The sequence below is a fragment of the Scyliorhinus torazame genome, chromosome 8, assembly GCF_047496885.1.
Source record: "Scyliorhinus torazame isolate Kashiwa2021f chromosome 8, sScyTor2.1, whole genome shotgun sequence".
NCBI classification, from domain to species: Eukaryota; Metazoa; Chordata; class Chondrichthyes; order Carcharhiniformes; family Scyliorhinidae; genus Scyliorhinus; species Scyliorhinus torazame.
Window position 1 is genome coordinate 104,413,371 of NC_092714.1, and position 20,924 is coordinate 104,434,294.

The 20,924-nt window shown below is 42.3% G+C and overlaps 1 protein-coding gene across 15 annotated transcripts in view; it reads right to left on the reverse strand.

The window, feature by feature from the left end:
* The window catches only part of dmd (dystrophin), a 3,042,490-nt gene that overhangs the window by 1,497,695 nt on the left and 1,523,871 nt on the right, over positions 1-20,924 (reverse strand). For all 15 annotated transcript variants that reach the window (XM_072513983.1, XM_072513987.1, XM_072513978.1 and 12 more), the window contains 2 exons: positions 3,444-3,572; positions 905-1,075 (listed from right to left, as the gene is read on the reverse strand). In XM_072513983.1, the coding sequence (XP_072370084.1) occupies positions 905-1,075; positions 3,444-3,572 (300 nt within the window). The remainder of the gene's footprint in view (positions 1-904; positions 1,076-3,443; positions 3,573-20,924) is intronic.

Below are 20,924 nucleotides of genomic sequence, written 5' to 3' on the forward strand. Positions count from 1 at the left end.
GTATAAACATTTGAACCAGAATGCCAACTCTTAACAAATTCACACACTGGCTACATGATAAAGAATGTTCAGATTTTATTTTGTTTTGTGATTGCTGCATACATCAAGTGGAAAAAATTGTTAGTAGCTGAAAATGACCATTTCAGGATGATATTAGACACAAAACCGAGTGCTTATAAATGTTGCAATGACCATGTGGCATTCATGAAAATGTACATCTGAGATCAGCAATTGCATTTCTGCACAGCAACCAGAAACAGAGCTGAATGTTCACAACACAAATAATAATGAGAATTAGGTTAAGAAGTTTCTAGCCCTCATAACCTGAATGTTTATGTCCCATATGGAAATCCTCAAACACCATGCCAAATTTAAGACTATTCCAGTGAAATAATCACAAGAATTATTTTAACAGATGCTCATCCACACCATGCATGGGTTAATGAAATGGTCTAAAATTGTAATTTGTGTTTACGGTTAATTATTGAATATCAAGGCTGTCCATATGACAATGTGATGAATAAAACTTCCAAATTATACTGAGATATTATCATGAATATTTGACTCATTTGTTTGAAACTGTCTTCCCTCTATTTAAGTGGAGACTTTCATATAAACAGGTGAATATGGAAAACAGTAAAAGGGATTTCTGATTAAAATCATTATGCTAAGTTCCCACAGCATAACTCAAATACATTATTACATGGTAAAAATGATCTGCGGTTAAATGTGTCAAGTTTAGTAAATTAGAAAGTGTACACTCAATAAATAGGGGATTATTTTGTTGTGGCATGAAGATCTTCTTGACAGTAATGATAAGATTTAGTATTCAAAAGAACAATTGCAGACTCAGCTATCTGATATGAAAATGCATTTGATCTGCTCTACGGACAGATCTACCTACCTTGCCAGTTTTTATTCTGTGTGAGATGGCATCAAACCTCTGATTAAGTTCTGACAGCTTAGGCTCCACAACCTCCCTGCAGTGATCTCCACGGTTTGTCATCAGCTCCAGGGCCTGGTCACGCACAGCATCCACCTTCAGTCTCATATCATTGAGTTCAGACTTCAGACGCTACAGCCAATGAGCAAGACACACAAGCTTAAAATTGGGGATAGAAATAAATACATAAAGCAGGAACAAGCATTTTAAGGACACCGAAATGAGCGAGGATAGAAAAAAAGGAAAGAAAATACTACATAATATTACTAAATTGGAGATTGGCTATTCATATCCATAAACATTCAATTCCTCCACCACCGACGAACAGTGGCAGCCGTGTGTACTCATCTATAAGATGCACTGCAGTAGCTCACAAAGGTTGTTTAGGGAGCACCTTCCAAACCCACGACCACTATCATCTAGAAGGACAAGAGCAGCAGATAGCTGGGAACCCCACAACTTGGAGGTTCCCCTCCAAGTCACTCACCACCCTGACTTTGAAATATATCGCCGTTCCTTCAAGTCGCTGGGGCAACTTCCTGGAACGCCCTCCCTAACAGCATAGTGGGTATAACTACACCTGTTGGGCTGCAGTGGTTTAAGAAGGCAACTCACTACCACCTTCAGAAGGGCAACCAGGAATGGGTAATAAATGCTGGCCGAACCAGCAATGCCCACAAATTGTAAATTGTTTTTAAAAATCCCTCGAGCCTTTGTAGCACTCAGTTGGAATTTAGCTCATCTGTTACTTAGCTCCATTGATCCAACTTGGTTCCATAATCCTAATACTCTTGTCAACAAAAGGGTAGGATGCTCTGTCAGAGGGTTGGTGCAGATCCGATGGGCTGAATGGCCTCCTTCTGCACTGTAGGGATTCTATAATTTCTAACCTTTTCAAAGATATTCTGCATTTTTATTCTTGCAACAAAAGTGAAAAACTTCACATTTCTGTCGATTAAACTCCATCCGCCATCTTGTTACCCACTCACCAAGCCTGACTATGTCTCTTGGCAATCTCTAGTGTCCTCCCTGCAGCTTACCTTTCCACCGAGTTTGATATGGTCAGTGAACTGAAATTCCTTACTCTTTGTCTCTTCATCAAAGTCATTAATATAGATTGCAAATAATTGAAACTCCAGCATTAATCCTTGTAACACTCCACTATTCATTGCCTTCCAACTTGAAAAACATCGTTTAGACACACTCTGTTTTCTATCCCTTAACCAATCCTTGCTGATATGTTACCCACATCTCCAGAAACCCTTACCATACCAATTAACTTTTGTGTGGAAACTTATCAAATGCCTTTTGGAAATCGAGTAATACATCATCTACTGGTTCTCCTCTATCTACTCTAAGAAATTTGGCAAACGAGATTACCCTTCAGAAAAACTATGTTCACTAGTTCTGATCATCTTCTGTGTTTCTAAATGCATTGTTATGAGTTTCTTAATAGTAGATTTCAGCATTTTCACAACTGCTGATGTCAGACTAGCTGGTCTGTAATGCACTGTTTTATCACTCCCTCCTTTCTTGAAAAGCGGTGCAACATTTGCCAATTTCCAGACAAGTGAGACCATGCCCAAATCTAAGAAAGTTTGGAAAATCAGATTTGGTCCATCCACTATCTCTGCAGCTCCCTCTTTTAGAATCCGAGGGTGTAGGCCATCAGGTCTCAGGAACTTGTCAGATTTTAGTCCCTTATGTTTCGCTAATACTTCATATCTGCTGATGTTAATTTCCTCACTCTTTTTAACAACTAGCTCATCATCTATTTCTGGAATTAACATATCTCTTCTACTGTGAAGGGATACAAATTAGTTGTTCCATATCCTTGCCATTGCCTCTTTCCCTTGCTCATTTCTCTTGCCTCTGCTCCTCGGGGACTAGCTACTCTTGTGTTTCACATACTTATAAAAACTTATAACCTATTTTATATTGCTGACTAGTATTCTACCTCATTTTCTATTTTTTCCCTTTTTATCAACTCTTTGGTGGCCCTTTGCTGGTTTGTAAAACATACCAAATCCATATATTTGCTACTGTTTTTTGACTATACTGTTTTTGAATAGAATAGAAACTGAACAAACTCCTTAACTATTTAATACAGAAACATGAATTATTCTAGTATCCTTCATGAATGATTAGATTTTATATGTTCAAAAAAGTCGGCTTTCATTACCTATTAGTGCAGACATCAGAATGTCACAAAATACCTCACATACAATGAGACTATGAAAACAATTGTTGATTTGTTTTTAAGAGGCGGGTGGAATGCAAACAAATGTTTCTTGTTAAATAGTACAATAAAGAATAGTGGGATTGTGTCATCAGAACCAATCATTATAACCTGATGTCACTTCAGTCAGCCAAGTAGCATGTTTTAAAAATGAAATGATGCTCGGGTTAAATCACCGCTCGCGTTCACAATCAGAAATCAAGTATAAAAATAAATGGGAACAAATAAAAACATTTAAATCTTGAAGTTATTGCTCGTTACCTTCAACACTTCCTCTTTCTGTCCAGCTTTCTGTTTCTCAGATTCATCCAATAAGATTTCAGCACGATACATCCAGGCCGTGATGTGAGCAACATTCTGGTCAAAGTTTTCCATTTGTTTCTGGTATTCCTAAATTAGAATAAAAGAATAAGTAATTTTTAGATTTTTGTATAATACTCAATATTTAGTCTTTTTTTTCCTTCACCGTTTTCATTCTCCCCAAGCTACTTGCAACCTTTTGGCTCAAATTAGGGACATATGACCTGCTCTCAGATTTCTGCTGATGCTGTTCTTGGAGTCAGTCACTTAAAATATGCCAAGTGGCCAATATTCATGGGCATCCATAGGTACATGGTGACTGTGAGGAAAGCTCCCTCTTTATTACCAGTGGTTTGGGAATTGCATTCTGCAATTCCATATATTTGTCACGAGTTCCACTGGTTAATAATAATCAAAGTAAATCAGATTTTAGCTTTCTTTATTCTAATTGTCTGATCTGTGATATTTACTGATGTTCAGGGATTGTACCGAGCAGTTCCATCAATTTTGCAGTGTAAAACACAAATTAGTAGCCTCGGTTAATGACTCTAATTTTCTACACAAGCCACTCACAAGATTGAAGAACTGCCATGTGGAGAATTATGAGTCTGAATCTGTCTCTACTCCTTTGCAAAGGGCATTGATTCTCTGATATGCCAACCTGTCGTGCCATCTTATAACTTACATTTTAAATGGACTTCAGCCCTCTTATTAAAATATCGCATCCATCATCACACCATTATTTTAGGGCTGCAAAGAATTTTGGTTACAATCTTTGGGATCAATTAGCACAAAGCATTTGGAAATAGAACAGATTCAAGATCAATTATTAAAAACCTCAATCATTTTTAAGTGAGTAAAATAATTAGAAGGGCTACATATTTTACAAAGCATGACTCTTAATGAGATACAATGATAATTCGTCCACAGGGAATTCGACTGCAAGTTATTACACCACACATCAAGGGCTTTATACACAGCATGCTTCCATTTATCTGGTTTCCAAGACTATGAATGGCTGATGGACCTAAGCTTTACTTAACTTCTGGTCAATAATTTCTGTCTGTCCAAGTATGCTGTTATGATATTTAGAGGGCTCTACAATCAAGGCAATTGGTAAGTGAAACAGACAATAATCAAGCAATCACAGCAATTCCAATTTTCTTTTGATGGCTAATTGACATATTTTCCGCTGGATATTAACTGTTAATAATCAGGTGAGGAATCTGGCAGAACGCAGCCGCAGAGATTTCGTCCATTACATTAAGTCTTGTTCCCAACTTAAGCAATTCAGGACAAATCTAAGATGTTCTTTTCGGGATTGCTGAGGCCTGTTAAGGTGCAAGTGAGAGTTTTTCCTGAGAAAATCATGCAGAATTTCATGGAGTAGGAAAAGAGAATGTAAATGATATTCATATATCAAGGATATTCGACATTTATGAAAGACCGGCAAAAGGAAAAAAAGAGGTGGTGTTGTACTGATAATAAGGGATGGGATCAATACCTGATGAAGGAGCAATGCTCCGAAAGCTAGTGATCCCAAATAAACCTCTTGGATGTTAACCTGGTGTTGTAAGGCTTCTTACTGTGCCCACCCCAGTCCAAAAGTGGGGTGGCACGGTAGCATGGTGGTTAGCACAATTGCTTCACAGCTCCAGGGTCCCAGGTTCGATTCCCCGCTGGGTCACTGTCTGTGCGGAGTTTGCATGTTCTCCCCGTGTCTGTGTGGGTTTCCTCCGGGTGCTCCGGTTTCCTCCCACAGTCCAAAGATGTGCAGGTTAGGTGGATTGGTCGTGCTAAATTGCCCTTCGTGTCCAAAATTGCCCTTAGTGCTGGGTGAGGTTGCTGGGTTGTGGGGATAGGGTGGAGGTGTGGACTTGGGTGGGGTGCTCTTTCCAAGAGCCGGTGCAGACTCGATGGGCCGAATGGCCTCCTTCTGCTCTGTAAATTCTATGTAATGCTGGAATCTCCATATCACATCAATACATAAGGAAGGGATTTTCTCAGATCGGAAGAACAAAATGCCTAACCTGTTTGGGTCAAGCTAAGAAAAAGCAAGGGACAGCAAACATTGGTAGGTATTATTTATAGGCCACCAAGCAGTAGTGGTAATGCTGGCATAGAATAATCAGGAGATTAGAGAACCATGCAACATGGGTAATACGCAATTGTGGGTGATTTCAATCTTCATATAGACTGGGTAAACCTAATGAGCATAATGATGTGGAGGACGAGTTACTGAGTGTGTTGGGGATGTTTTCCGAGGGTAGTATGTTGAGTAACTGATCAGTGAACATATTACTTTACATCTTGTATTATGTAATGAAAAAGGACTAATTAATAATCCTGCTGTGAAAGAGCCTTTTACAAATAATTTTTATTCAGGTTTTCATAAAATATCAATAACAAAATGAAAAAGGAACCCAACAGGGTTAAGTACAAAACACAGTCTAGAAAAGCAACCCTCCATACCCCCCTCCCCCTGTACATAAATAATAAATTAACATTGACACCCCGATTTAACACAACAGGTATGTACACTCCCTCAGACCCCCCAGTGTAAATAACAAAAACAAAAATAAAGTAAACCCCCCCCCGCCCCAGAGTTGCTGCTGCCATTGACCAATGTCTACCGTTCTGCCAGGAAGTCTAAGAACGGTTGCCACCGCCTAAAGAACCCTTGTACCGACCCTCTCAAGGCGAATTTCACCCTCTCCAACTTAATAAACCCCGTCATATCGTTGGTCCAGGATTCCACGCTTGGGGGCCTCGCATCCTTCCACTGAAGAAGAATCCTACGCCGGGCTACCAGGGACGCAAAGGCCAGAATACCGGCCTCTTTTGCCTCCTGCACTCCCGGCTCCTCTGCGACCCCAAATATTGCGAGCCCCCAGCCCGGTTTGACTCTGGATCCTACCACCTCGACACTGTCCTCGCTACGCCCTTCCAAAATTCCTCCAGCGCTGGGCACGCCCAGAACATATGGGTGTGATTTGCTGGGCTCCCTGAGCACCTAACACACCTGTCCTCACCCCCAAAAAACCGGCCCACACTTGTCCCGGTCATGTGTGCCCTGTGCAGCAGTTTAAACTGCATGAGGCTGAGCATCGTGCACGATGAGGAAGAGTTCAGTAAAAGAGCCTTTAACGAGAATTTTATATTAAGTTTGAAAGTTAGGTAGCTCAATCTGAAGCCAGGATGTTAAATCTGAACAAAGGAAATGTTGAAGGTATGAGAGACAAATTGGCTGAGGTGCATTGGGAAAATATATTAAAAGGTACGGTGGCATATTGGCAATGGATAGTCTTTAAAGGATTATTATATAGTTCAGAGCAGTTAGGCATTCCTTCAAGGCACAAAAACCCAAAACGAAAAGTCATACAATTGTGGCTAACAAAAGAAGTTAACGATTGTATAAGATTAAAAGAAAAGGCCAAACAAATTGCCAGAAATAGTAACAAACATGATTATTGGAAGGATTTTAGAATACATCAGAGGACCAAGAAACTGATAAAGGGGGAATGGAATATGAATGTTATCTAGCAAGAAAACTTAAACGCTTCTTTAGGTATGTAAGAAGGAAACATATGGCAGAGACAAATGTGAGTCCATTGCAGGCAGAGACAGAAGAACTTATAATGAGGATTTGAGAAATGGCAGAGAAGCTAAATGACTATTTGATGCTTGTCTTCACTGACATGTAATCTCCCAGGATTAGAGGTCCAATGGTTTATGGAGAATGAGGAACTAAAGGAAATTATTATTAGTAAGCAGGTTGTATTGGAGGAATTAATGGGACTGAAAGTTGATAAATCCTCAGGATCTGATATTTTACATCCCAGAGTGTTGAAAGACGTTGCTATAGAGATATTGATGCTTTGGTGATCATCTTCCAAAATCCTATATATTCTGGTAGAGTTCCTGCAGAGTGGAGGGTAGCAAATGTCACCCCACTATTTGAGAAGGAGAGAGTGAGAAAACAGGAAACTACAGACCTATTAACCTTACATCAGGAGTAGGGGAAATGCTAGAATCCATTTTAAAGAATGTGCTAAATGGATACTTAGATAATCGTGATCTGACTGACCATTGTCAACATGAATTTATGAATGGTTAATCATGTTTATTGAACCTGTTGGAGCTTTTTTGAGAATTTTACGAACATAATTGATAAAGGGGAAATTGGTGGATATAGTTAAACTTGGATTTTCTGAATGCTTTTGATAATGACCCCCACAGGAGGTTGGCTAGCAAACTTAAAGCACATGTAATATTGCAGCATGAATTAAGGATTGGTTAACAGGCATATAATAGAGTGGGAATAAAGGAGTCATTCTCACCTTGGCAGGCTGTGACTCAGTGGAGTACTGCAAGGATCAGTACTTGGGTCCCAATTGTATATACATAGATATATATATATATATATATCAATAATTTGGGTGTGGGGACCAAATGTAGTCTTTCTAAGTTCACGGTCAACACAAAGCTAGATGGGAATGTGTGTTTTTTTGTTTTTCCTCCTTTTTCACATTTTCTCCCAAATTTACACCCACCAAAAATAAACAATAATCAGTAACGAATGCAATGTCAATCCCCATATCAATAACAACAATCCCATCCTCCCACCAAACCCCTAAACAGCATCCCGCATGTTAACATAAACAAATAACAAAAAGGAATCAGGAATCACCCATAGTCACCATTAACACATACAGTCAGTCCCCCTCCCCCCAACCTCCCACCCTAATGTTCGATGCAATCCAATTCTCGAAAGTGCATAATGAATAACGCCCATGAATTGTAGAACCCCTCCATCCTTCCCCTCAAATTTGACCTTCTCAAGAGTCAAGAATTTCAGCAGGCCTCCCCGCCACACCAGGGCACAGGGTGGAGAGGTTGATCTCCATCCCAACAGGATCCGCCTTCGGACAATCAATGAGGCGAAGCCTACAACATCTGCCTCCGCACCTGATGGGAATGTGTATTGTGAGTAAGATGCAAAGTGTCTTCAAGGGGATTTGGACGACTTACTGAGTGGGCAAGAACATAGCAGATGGAATATAATATTGAAAAATGTGAGGTTATTCACTTTGGTGGGAGTATTTATTAAATCGTAAAAGGTTAGAAAGTGTAAGTGTACAAAAGGACCAAGGTGTCCTCGTCAATTAGTCACTGAAAGATAACATGCAGGTGCAGCAAGCAATTAGGAAAGCAAATAGTATTTATCACAAGAGAATTCGAGTACAGGGGTAGTGAGGTCTTGCTTCAATTTGGATTTGTTTTATTGTCACGTGTATCGATGTACAGTGAAAAGTATTGTTCTGCGTACAGTCCAGACAGATCATTCCACACATGAAAAAAACCATAGGGTACATATAAATACACAATGTAAATATATAGACACTGAAGTACTACTCAGTGGAGATGATGTGTGAAGCGATCAGATCAGTCCATACGAGGGTCATTCAGAAGTCTGGCAACAGCGGGGAAGAAGCTGTTTTTGAATCTGTTAGTGCATGTTCTCAGACTTTTGTATCACCTGTCCGATGGAAGAAGTTGGAAGAGCGAATTCCCCGGATTGGAAGGGGTCTTGATTATGCTGCCCGCTTTCCCAAGGAAGCGGGAGGTGTGGACAGAGTCAATGGATGCGAGGCAGGTTTGCGTAATGGGATGTGTTCACGACTTTCTGCAGTTTCTTAAGGTCTTGGGCTGAGCAATTGCTATACCATGCTGTGCCAGGTAGGATGGTCTCTATGGTGCATCTGCAAAAATTGCTAAGAGTCAATGTGGACATGCCAAATTTCCTTAGTTTCCTGAGAAAGTATAGGCGCTGTTTTGCTTTCTTGGTCACAGCATTGATGTGGATGGACCAGGACAGATTGTTGCTGATGTGCACATCTCGGAATTTGAGCTGTCAACCATCTCCATTGATGCAGACAGAGGTGTGTACGATACTTTGCTTCCTGAAGTCAATGACCAGCTCTTTAGTGTTGCTGACATTGAGGGAGAGATTGTTGTCGTTATACCACTCCATTAGGTTCTCTATCTCCCTCATGTACTCTGACTCATCGCTGTTCGAGATCCGACCCACAACAGTCGTGTCATCAGCAAGCTTGTATGTGGAGTTGGTGCCGAATTTTGCCGCACAGTCGCGTGTGTATAGGGAGTATAGTAGGGGGCTAAGTACGCAGCCTTGAGTGGCCCTGGTATTGAGAACTATCGTGAAGGTGTTGTTGTTCATCTTTACTGATTGTGGTCTATGGGGCAGGAAGTCAAAGATCCAGTTGCAGAGGGAGGAACCAAGCCCTAGATTTTGAAGTTTTGATATGAGTTTAGCTTGGATTATGCTGATAAAGGCAGAGCAGTAGTAAATGAATAGAAGTCTGACATAGGAGTCCTTGTTGTCGAGGTGCTCCTGGGATGAGTGTAGGGCCAGGGAGATGGCATCTGCTGCGGACCGGGTGTGGCAGAATACGATGTGTCTCATGACCAACCTCTCATTTCATTCATTTTCATTTCATTTCATTTCATTTTGAAGCACTTCACAATGATCAATGTCAGTGCCACTGGACGTTTAGAACATGGGTTGGACTGCACCTGGAGTAGTGTGTGCAGTTTTGGTCCCCTTACCATAGGAAGGATGTTATTGCCATACAGGGAGTGCAACAAAAGTTCACTAGACTGTTAAATGGAGTGATTGTCCCATGAAGTGAGATTAGGGAAATTGGGCCTGTGTTTTCTATAGTTTCGAAGAATGAGAGGTGACCTCATTGAAACCTACAAAGTATTTAAGGGCTGAACAGGATAGATGCAGGTAAGATGATTCCTCTGGGTGGCAGTATAAAAATAAAGGAAACAATTTCAAATTAAGAGGGAAGACACTTCAGACCAAGAGGAAGAGAATTTATTTTTACTCAGTGGGTTGTGAATCTTTGAAATTCACTACTCCAGAGGGCGGTAGAAGCTCAGTCATTAGTATGTTTAAAGCAGAGATTGACAGATTTCCAAATACCAATGACATTAAGAGATATGTGGTAAGTATGGGAGAAAAGGGAATTGAAGTGGATGATCAGCCATGATCATACTGAATGGCGAAGCAGGCTCAACGGGCTGAATGGCCCACTCCTGCTCCTACGTTCCTATGTTGAGAAAAGGCAGCAAGTGGAAAGAAAACCTGAACCAGATGGTCAGATGACAATTGACGGCTGCATTCTGGAAAGAAAATACTGCAACCAGGGTAGGTGGACTATGCCTCATGATTTCCAGAAAGAAAATGATTTCTTGATGGGGCAAACAGGTCACCTTAGACATGCTCCAAGGTAAGGACAGGGACAGATAACATGTAAAACAGTTACAACAGCTTTTCTTGCTCTTTCAAATCTTGGGAGAGCCACTACAATCTTCAAAGGAATTCTCCTACTGACCTGTTGTTTTACTGCAAATGAAATAGAAGCTAGAAGGAGTTTGATATCAACTATAACTTCTTACTTGCACAAGATATTGTACAGCAAGGTTTTACATTGGGAGACTGCTAAATCAAGAAATTTCCAAGGGGCAGATTTAGAGCCAAAAAAAATGGGAAAAGAAAGGAATGAAGTTTATATATTCAGTACACATGCATTTCTTGTGCAGAGTCACATTCTAAAGGAATAATTTGTGCAGTTTTGGCCTCTGTATTTAAGGAAGGGTATACTTGCATTGAAGGCAGTACAGCAAAGGTTCACCAAATTGGTCCTTGAGATGATGTTAAGAGGCTGAGTAAATTAGGCTTACATTTTCTGTACTTTAGAAGAATGAGCGTCAATCTCACTGAAACGTGCAAGATTTTGAAGGGGCTACACAGGGCAGATGCTAAGAGATTGCTTTCGCTGGTAAGAGAATCCAAAACATGGAGCACATTCTCAGGATAAAAGCACTCATCTAGCAATGGGTGAAAGAGAAATTACGTCACTCAAAGGGTTGGGAAATATTGAGATTGATGCTCCATCGTGAATACATTTAAGGCTGTGATAGACAGATTTTTAGTTTCTCAGGGAATCAAAGGAAATGCAGAGCAGATAGGAAAGTGGGGCTGGAGCCCAAGATCAGCCATGATCATATTGAATGAGGGCAGCACGGTGGCGCAGTGGGTTAGCCCTGCAGCCTCACGGCGCCGAGGTCCCAGGTTCGATCCCGGCTCTGGGTCGTTGTCCGTGTGGAGTTTGCACATTCTCCCAGTGTTTGCGTGAGTTTCGCCCTCACAACCCAAAGATGTGCAGGCTAGGTGGATTGGCCACGCTAAATTGCCCCTTAATTGGAAAAAATGAATTGGGTACTCTAAATTTATTTTTTTTAAACGATCTTATTGAATGGTGCAACAGGCTCGACAGACCACATGGTCTATTCCTGTTCCAATTTCATGTAATTTTGTATTACTGGGATAAAATTAGTGGAATGAATGCCACAGTGGTGTACTTGAAGCTCCAACCCATATTCCACTGAATACAGCTCTCCGACGTATATTATGCTCTGCAAATGCCTGGCCAAGAAGTCCAGGGACCTGAGGTTAATAACTTTTAAAGTAATATTTATCAATGACAAAATACATCCTCTTGAAAATCATGCATTAGGTTGACACCAGATGTTGACTTTCTGAATAACACCAAGGCTCACCCACGAATCTTCTACGCTGGACATAAATCAATGGAAGTTCAGGCGAACAGAGCCCGCAAAGCAGTGCAGGATTAATGGAAGGAGATCCCCAAAGCAGAGTTCAGAGTGAAAGCCCATAAAGAGAGAGAGAGAGCGAGAGACCCATAAAGCAGCATTACGTTGAAAGAGAGAGGGAGCCCATAAAGTAGGAGTTGAGAGAGAGAAAAACCATAAAGCAGCATGAAGTACAAAGAGATAGAGAACCCATAGAGCAATGCACAGTTCAGAGAGAGAGAGTCCACAAAACAGCAGGAATTCAGATAGAGTGAGTGGGGGAGAGATAGTGAGCGAGAGAGAGAGAGAGTTCACAAAGCAGTATGTAGTTCAGAGCGAGAGAGCCCATAAAGCAGCGTGGAGTTCTGAGAGAGTGAACCCATAAAGCAGTACAAAGTTCAGAGAGAGATAACCAAGAAAGTATTGTGGAGTTTGGAGAGAGAGAGAGAGAGAGCCCATAAAGCAGCATGGAATTCAAAGATAAAGAGCCCGTAAAGCAATGTGAAGTTCGGAGTGAGAGACCACACAAATCAGCATGGAGTTAGGAGAGAGAGAGTCAGTCCATAAAGCAGGATGGACTTCAGAGACGGAGCCATAAAGCAGCTTGGAGTTTGGAGAGAGAGAGCCCATAAAGCAACGTGGAGATTTGAGAGAGCGAACCATAAATCAGTGTGGAGTTTGGAGAGAGAGAGTACAAATCTGAGAGTAAACCAGGCGAGGGGTTACAAAAATAATAAAAGGACAAAGCTTAAGATGTTGTATCTGAATGTACGCAGCATTAAAACAAAACAGATGAACTGATAGTACAAATAGACATAAATAAGTATGATCTGATAGCCATTACAGAGACATGACTGCAAGATAACGTAGATTGGGATCTGAATATTGAAAGGTATGTGACATTTGGGAAGGACAGGAAACTATGAAAAAGCGACAGGGTGGCTCTACTAATTAGAGGTGTGATTAGCACAATAGCGAAGGATGACCCGAGTTCAGGAATCTAGGATATAGAAGCAGTTTGGATGGGGATAAGGAATGAAAAAAGCAAGAAGTCACTTGTGGAAGTGGGAGTGATGCACAGACCTCCAACAGTCACCACATGGTAAGACGAGGTATCAAAGAAGAAATAATGGGAGCTTGTCAGAAAGGTACAGTGATAACTATGGAACATTTCAAACTAAATATAGACTGGAAAAATCAGATGGGCAATGGTAGTCCAGATGAGGCATCCATAGAATGTTTTCAGGATAGTTTCTCAGAACAGCACATCCAGGAGCAAACCAGAGCTCGTATTGTGCAACGAGGTAGGATTAATTAATGATCTCATAATGAAGGCACCCCTCGGTTGGAATGGTCATAATATAGTTAATTTTTACATTCAGTTTGAAGGTACTTGGAAAAATTCAAGGTAATCAGGCAAAGTCAACATGGTTTTCTGAAAGGGAAATCACATTTACCAATTTATTAGAGTTATTTGAGGAAATGACATGTGCTGGATGAGAGGGAACTGGTGGATGTGCTAAACTTGAATTTCCAGAAAACGTGTGATAAGGTGTCACATTAAAGATAATTGTGGAAAATAAAAGTTCATGGCGTAGGGGGATTAGCATGTGTAGAAGATTGGTTCACTAACTGTAAACAGAGTCATAATGTGGAGATGCCGGTGACTTCACCAAATGAAGGAGCAACTCTGAAAGGTTGTGATTTCAAATAAACCTGTTGGACTTTTAAGGTTTTGAGACTTCTTACTGTAAACAGAGAACATAAATGGGGCATTTTTTGGATTTGGATGAAGGGACAGAAATTGCGTTTATACATTTGCTGATAGGGAGGAAACTAAGCTGGGAAAAGGACATAAGATGGCTACAAAGATGGCTATAGATATTAAATGAGTGGGCAAAGATCTGACAACTGGCGTATAATGTGGGAAAATGTGAAATTTACTATTTTGGAAAGAAGAAGCAGATTATCGAAATGCCCTCATGCATGAATCACAAAAGGTTGGTATGCAGTGATCCCAGCCGATGTTAGTACTGAACAAGTCACATCGGAGAGTGAGGACTGGTTTGATGGATCATGGGCTGCATTCCTCGGTCGGCGACGCTGAAATCCGATCACCGATTGGCCGGAGAATCAAAGTTCCCGACCAAATCGGGAGCACCGCCACTTTCGTGATGCTCTGCCCCCTCAAATGCGGAGTACTCTGCGAGTACGCCGCGCCACATATCGACAACATTGCCTGAGGCCTGCCCTCCGATGCTACGCCCTCGACCAGCCGAGTTTCCGATGGCGCGGGACACGTGTGGTCTCATCCGTCGGGAACTTGCCGTGACGGCTGCGGACTCAGTCCAGCGCCGCCACAGCCAGGGGAGGACCGATCCATGGGCTGGGGGGCCTTCATCAGGGACTGAGGGCGCTGTCGGTGGGTGGTCCGGGGCGTGCGAGCTGGCCAAAAGGGGGGGGACTATTTAGTGGGCCGGGTCCGCAAATGGCTGCGCCGTGCACGTGCGCGAGGCCCGGCAATTCTCCGGGTTGTATCGGGAGCAAGAGCCGGGTGCTCTACGCTGTCTTCCTGATAGCCCCCAGCGAAACGGGGAATTGGTGGCCGTTTTACGCATTTATTCTGGTGTAAAATGCCACCGTTCCCATGCTAGTGTGGGGACATAGCCCCAGAATCGGAGAATCCCGTTCCATAACTTCTATTTATGTCTGGGGAAATCTTTCAGGAAAGTTACTGAACAAATTCAGTAGTCTGCTACTGAATAACAGGAGACTGCTTATGAACTTTTAAAACACAATAAAATATTTATTAGACGGGAAAAATGAAATATATTACATCAGACAAAAAGGTTGGAATGATATCAACAAACGCAGAAGTGATTCAAATACTCACTATTTGTTCATCCCAGCTATATGTTTTGAGATGCTTACAAATTTGGAAATATGAATCAAATTGCCAAATCTAACTTAAGTCAAACATTCAGGGTAAGTTGGAACCAAATGGCAAACCGTGGACAGACACTTCACAGCCCAAAATAAATGACAGATGTAACCAAAGCAGATTCTATGGAGTTCTTAACAACCCACCCAAATGTTTGTCACATCATGAGCCAACCAGTCCCACTGAAACTTTACCATTCTCACAAGGGTTTCCAATTTTCAAAGTTAAAGAACTCACACTGAAATTCGCTCCCAACATCGCTCCCACTTGAACAGTGGGATCCATCTCCAGGATTTCAATCTCACCTTCTAAGATTCCTTTCCCCTGGATCACCGAATACACTCAAGTTTCACCTTTCAATCACATTTTCTGTTCTTTGGATGCGCTAAGCAAAACATCACTGCTTCAAAAGGTTACCTTCATCTCAACACCCCACAGTCCAGAGTCACCGATCTCAGCTTGCCCTTCTAGGATCTTCTGGGCTCCTATCAAGCCTACTTCACTTCCAGTTTGCTCCCTGCTGCTCTCTCTTCAACTCAGAGTCTATTTTTCTGTTTCACTTAACAGGAATGGTTTCTGATTTCTGTCTTTGTCCTTTATCTGAGACCTTCTCTTGGGACCTTTCTCTGTCCAACCCTTGGGTCTAGGACATTTTCCTTGTCATCCTCCCTGCACCCTTCTCGCTAGGGCAGCAGGGTAGCACACGTCGATAGCATTGTGGCTTCACAGCGCCAGGGTCCCAGGTTCAATTTCCCGCTGGGTCACTGTCTGTGCAGAGTCTGCACGTTCTCCCCGTGTCTGCACGGGTTTCCTCTGGGTGCTCCGGTTTCCTCCCACAGTCCAAAGGCGTGCAGGTTAGGTGGATTGGCCATGCTAAATTGCCCTTAGTGTCCAGAAAAAAAAGGTTAGGAGGGGTTATTGGGTTATGGGGATAGGTGGAAGTGAGTGCTTAAGTGGGTCGATGCAAACTCAATGGGCCGAATGGCCTCCTTTTGCACTATTTGTTCTATGTTCTAGGGCATCTCACTCCGAATGGCACACCAGTTCCTAGTTAGCAGACATGTTTTTCACACGGTTTCACTTTCTTTCTTCTAAACATGTGTGCAGGTCTGGCTCCCGGCCTGAAGATTATTTAACACACTAACTGGTCACGTGCATGGAGTTGTTTTCCAACCTGAAGATGTGAAACCCACCAACAGCACACGTGTGGCTATTTCCAGGCCAATGCATGTATGGAAGTCCTGAACACTGCCAGGAACTGTAGTTCCTGGCCTCTAAGCACCTGATCTCCGACTTTTAATTGAGCAAAGAATCGGAGTTTATCACACCAGCTACAGCAAGTAATTTCGAAAGCTAGAAGACTATTGTTGTTTATTGTGAGTGAAACTGAAGACAAAAGTAGAGAGTTTATACTTCAGTTGTACAGGACATGGTGAGAACACATCTGGAGTACCGTGTACAGTGTGGACTCCTTATTTATGGAAGAATGTAAATGGATGTAAAAGCAGTTTAGAGACACAGCATGAATGGAAAGGGGATGTAGCCACCTAAATTGGCCAGCTCCCGACTTAAAATGGCGAACGGCAAAGGCTGATGGGAAAGTCAGCCAACATAGACAGAAACCAGCAGCTGCAGGTTTGCTGTGTATTTACCTCTGCAAAGGCCAGCCAACATCGATACCAGCGACCATCACCATAATAATGTAGCAGCCATCTGCATACTGATGAGCAATCCCCGGGAACAATAAGTAACATTTTGGACACACAAAGCAAAACCAGACTCCTCGGCGCCAGCAGGAGCCAACACAAAGGAGGTGAACGAGCACCTCAAGACCGCCCATCGATCAGGGAACCGCTCCAGTATTGGAGAAATCGAACCAAGCGATTGGGACAAAGTCCAATCACTTGGGACCAGGTACAGGGTCCGCCCTGAAAGGCGGGAAGCCCTGGGGACTATAAGAGTTAAGCCCCAAGTTCAAATCGCTCTCTCTTCAGCTCTCTTCACCTCTGCGTCCTGCCCGGGTCACCCAGCAACACGAACCAACATTGACCGTGACCGGTGCAGTGACCCCCGACGAAGTAAGTCTTAATTCAACGCTCGCTACGAGATAGGCGCTCCTAGCTACCAATCCGTACCAACTTCGAATCCCGCAGACTCAGAACCCGAACGAAAGGCCTTTTGTTCCCCTGACCTGGTGGGCCAGTCCGAAGTTAAGTATAGGCCTGTTAGTTGTAGAAGTAGCTTAGACGTAGAATTTGTGCATGAGTAGCGATTACTGTGTATAATAAATGTGCTTTGATTTGAATCTTATTAATCGGTGTATTGGGTTATTGATCATTACTCGGACTCGTGGCGGCATCATAAAGATACCTGGCGACCCGAGAGCAAAGGTAATAAAACAGAGCAATTGAACCAAGGAGAAAGTTAGCAACAGGGACACAGCATGTTGAGTTTCAAGGGAGTAAAGCAAGATTGGATGGCCTCTACTTTAATGCTAGAAGTACCAGAGGTAAGACAAATGAGTCAAGAGTGTGTAATGACACGCAGAGTTGTGATATTTTTGTCATCAGAGAGACATGGTTGAGGGAGGGGAAGGACTGCAGCTCAAGATTCCAGGTTATAGAATCTCCAGGCAGGAGGGGAGGGTGTAAAACAGGAGGTTGTGTTGCATCATTAATTAAGGAGTCTGTTACTGCAGTAAGGACAGGTGATATCTTGGAAGTGTCTTCTAATGAGGTTTTGTGGGTAGAGTTTAGGATTAAAAAGGGGCAGTCACACTACTGGGAGTGTATTACAGATCACCAAATAGTCAACTGGCAATAGAGGAGCAGATCGGTAGACAATTCACGGGGGTGTGAAAAAGCAATAATAGAGTATTTATATGAGGACATCCTAAACATTAATTGGGATAGTCACATTGTAAAGGACTTAGAGCGAGTAGATTTATTAAAATGTATTTGAGAACCTTTTACATCAAAAGGCAGAACTGGACCATCATTGGAAGAAGATCAGTACTGTCATTGAAAAGTGAAAGATGTTGGAGGCGGATGGCATTGAGGTGAAGAGACCCAAGTACTGAGGCTGCATCGGTGTTGCCATTCCCAACCACACACATGCGGAAACACTTCTTTGATGCCTTCTTCATCTACATTAGTGAAAGAGCAGCAATCGTTACCCCAACTTCAAGCAATTTAAAAAGTCTTCACAAAGGCCAATCACCCATCCATGTTAAATATGGAGCGGGGAGGAATTTGCAATTACTTTCATTTTGAAACAGCTGAATGTTTCTGAGACTTGAGATAAATCTGTTTGGGAAGGTAAAATATTAAAAGAGGCTTGTAACAGCAATCTATGTGTAGAGTTTGAACTCTTCTCATCTGTTCTCTTTGTGTAGCAAACCTGAACAGATTACATCTCTTGAGATGTTCAATGGAAAAAATATTTCTGAAAATATTTTTTTTTAACGATTCTATAGGATTAGAGGGATACGGGCTAAATGCTGGCAAATGGGGTTAACTTAGTTAGGTTTTTGGTTGGCTTGGACCAGTTTGGGCCATAGGGCCCATCTCTGTGCCATAGATTCTATGATTCTTCAATCAAATATCGAAGGTCCAACAAGGGATGGTGCAGTGCTGGACCTAGTTCTGAGGAACAAAACTGGAAAGTTGTTGGAGGTAGCAATGGACGAACATTTTAGTGATAGTGAACACAATACTGTGCGTTTTAAATTTGTCATGGAAAAGGAAAAAGGTGGGCTGCAAAAAAAGGTTTGAATTTGGAGAAGGCTGATCTTATTCAAATAAGGCAGGATATGACCAAAGTGGACTGGGTAAATTTATAACAGTAGAGTGGAGGATGTTCAAAATGGAATTGGTGAGAGTACAGGTCCAACATGTTTCCTTTAGGGTGAAATGAAGGAGCAACATGTCCAAAGAACCTGGGATGTCGAAGATAGGAAGGAAATGAGAGGCTTTTAACAGGTACAAAGGGAGCAAATCTACAGAAGCTCTTGTAAAGCATAGAATGTGCAAGGGGGGGGGAACTCAAAAAGGAAATTAGGAGAGGGGGCATGAAAAAGCACTGGTGGGTAAGATTAGGGAAAATCCCCAAGATATTCCTTAAGTATATCAAGGGGAAGAGGATAACCAAAGGAATGTGACACATTAGGGACCAAGGAGGTAATCTGTATGTTGAAACGGATGACATTAGTATGCGTCAAACGAGTACTTCACTTTGGAGAAGGGGGACTTAGGCGTAGAATTCAGACAGAGGGGCTGTGAGGTTTTTGAGCAGTTTGACATAGGGAGTGAGGAGGTACTGGACGTTTTGGTGCCTTAAAAGTGGACAAATCCCCAGGTCCAGTTGAGTTGTAGCCCAGGTTGCTGTGGGAGGCAAGGGGGGAAATTACAGGTGCTCTGATCCAAATTTTTAATTCCTCTCTGGCCACAGGGGAGGTACCAGAGGACTGGAGGACACTTAATGTGGTTCCACTTTTGAAGAGGGGTGGATCAGTGGTCAAAGAAGAACAAGAAACATTACAGCACAGGAACAGGAATTTCAACCCTCCAAGCCTGCACCGATCATGTGTCCTATCTAGACCAACCGCCTGTATCGTTCTATACCCCGTCTATCCATGTGCCTATCCAGATAAGTCTTAAAGATCACTAACGAATCTGCCTCAACCACCTCACTTGGCAGTGCATTCTAGATCACCACCACCCTCTGTGTAAAAAAGCTTCCCCCGCACATCTCCACTGAACCTGTCCCCCCTCACCTTGAACTTGTGTCCCTTTGTAATTGTCATTTCCGCCCTGGGAAAAAGCCTCCAACTGTTCACCCTATATATACCCCTAATAATTTTATAAACTTCTATCAGGCCGCCCCTCAGCCTCCGTCTCTCTAGGGACAACAATCACAGTTTATTTAATCTCTCCTGATAACTAATACCCTCCAAGCCAGGCAACATCCTGGTAAACCTTTTCTGTACTCTCTCCAAAGCCTCCACGTCCTTCTGGTAGTGCGGTGACCAGAATTGAACACAGTATTCCAAATGTGGCCTAACCAATGTTCTACATAATTGTAACATCATTTTCGAGCTTTTTATATTCAATACCCCGCCCTCTGAAGGCCAGCATGCCATACTGTGGACTTGCACATCCAGATCTCTCTGTGTCTCTATGCTCCTGATAGTTCTGTCATTTGTTTTGTAGTTCCCACCTGAATTGGATCTACCAAAATTCCACCTGCCATTTCTCTGCTCAATTTTGCAGCCTATCCATATCCTGTTGTATTCTCTGACAATCTTCATCACTATCCCCAACTCCTGCAATCTTAGTATCATCCGTAAACTTACTAATCAGACCCGCTATGTTTTCTTCCAAGTCATTTATCTATATTACAAAGAGCAGAGGTCTCTGCGGAACACCACTAGTTACATATCTCCATTCGGAAAAACACCCTTCCACTGTTACCCTCTGTCTTCTATGTCCAAGCCAGTTCTGAATCCTATCAGCTAGTTCACCTCCGACCCCATGTGAGTTAATCTTTTGCACCAGCCTGCCATGAGGGACCTTATCAAATGTTTTACTAAAGTCCATGTGGACAACATCCACAGCTCTTCCCTCGCCAATCATTTTTGGCACCTACTCAAAAAATTCAATTAAATTAGTGAGTCGGGAAACTATTGGAGAAAATTCCGAAGTACAGAATCAATCTGCACTGAGAGGTGCAACATTTGATCAGGGATAGTCGGCATAGCTTTGTCAGAGGGAGGTCATGCCTAACAAATTTGATTGAATCTTTTGAGGAGGTGACCA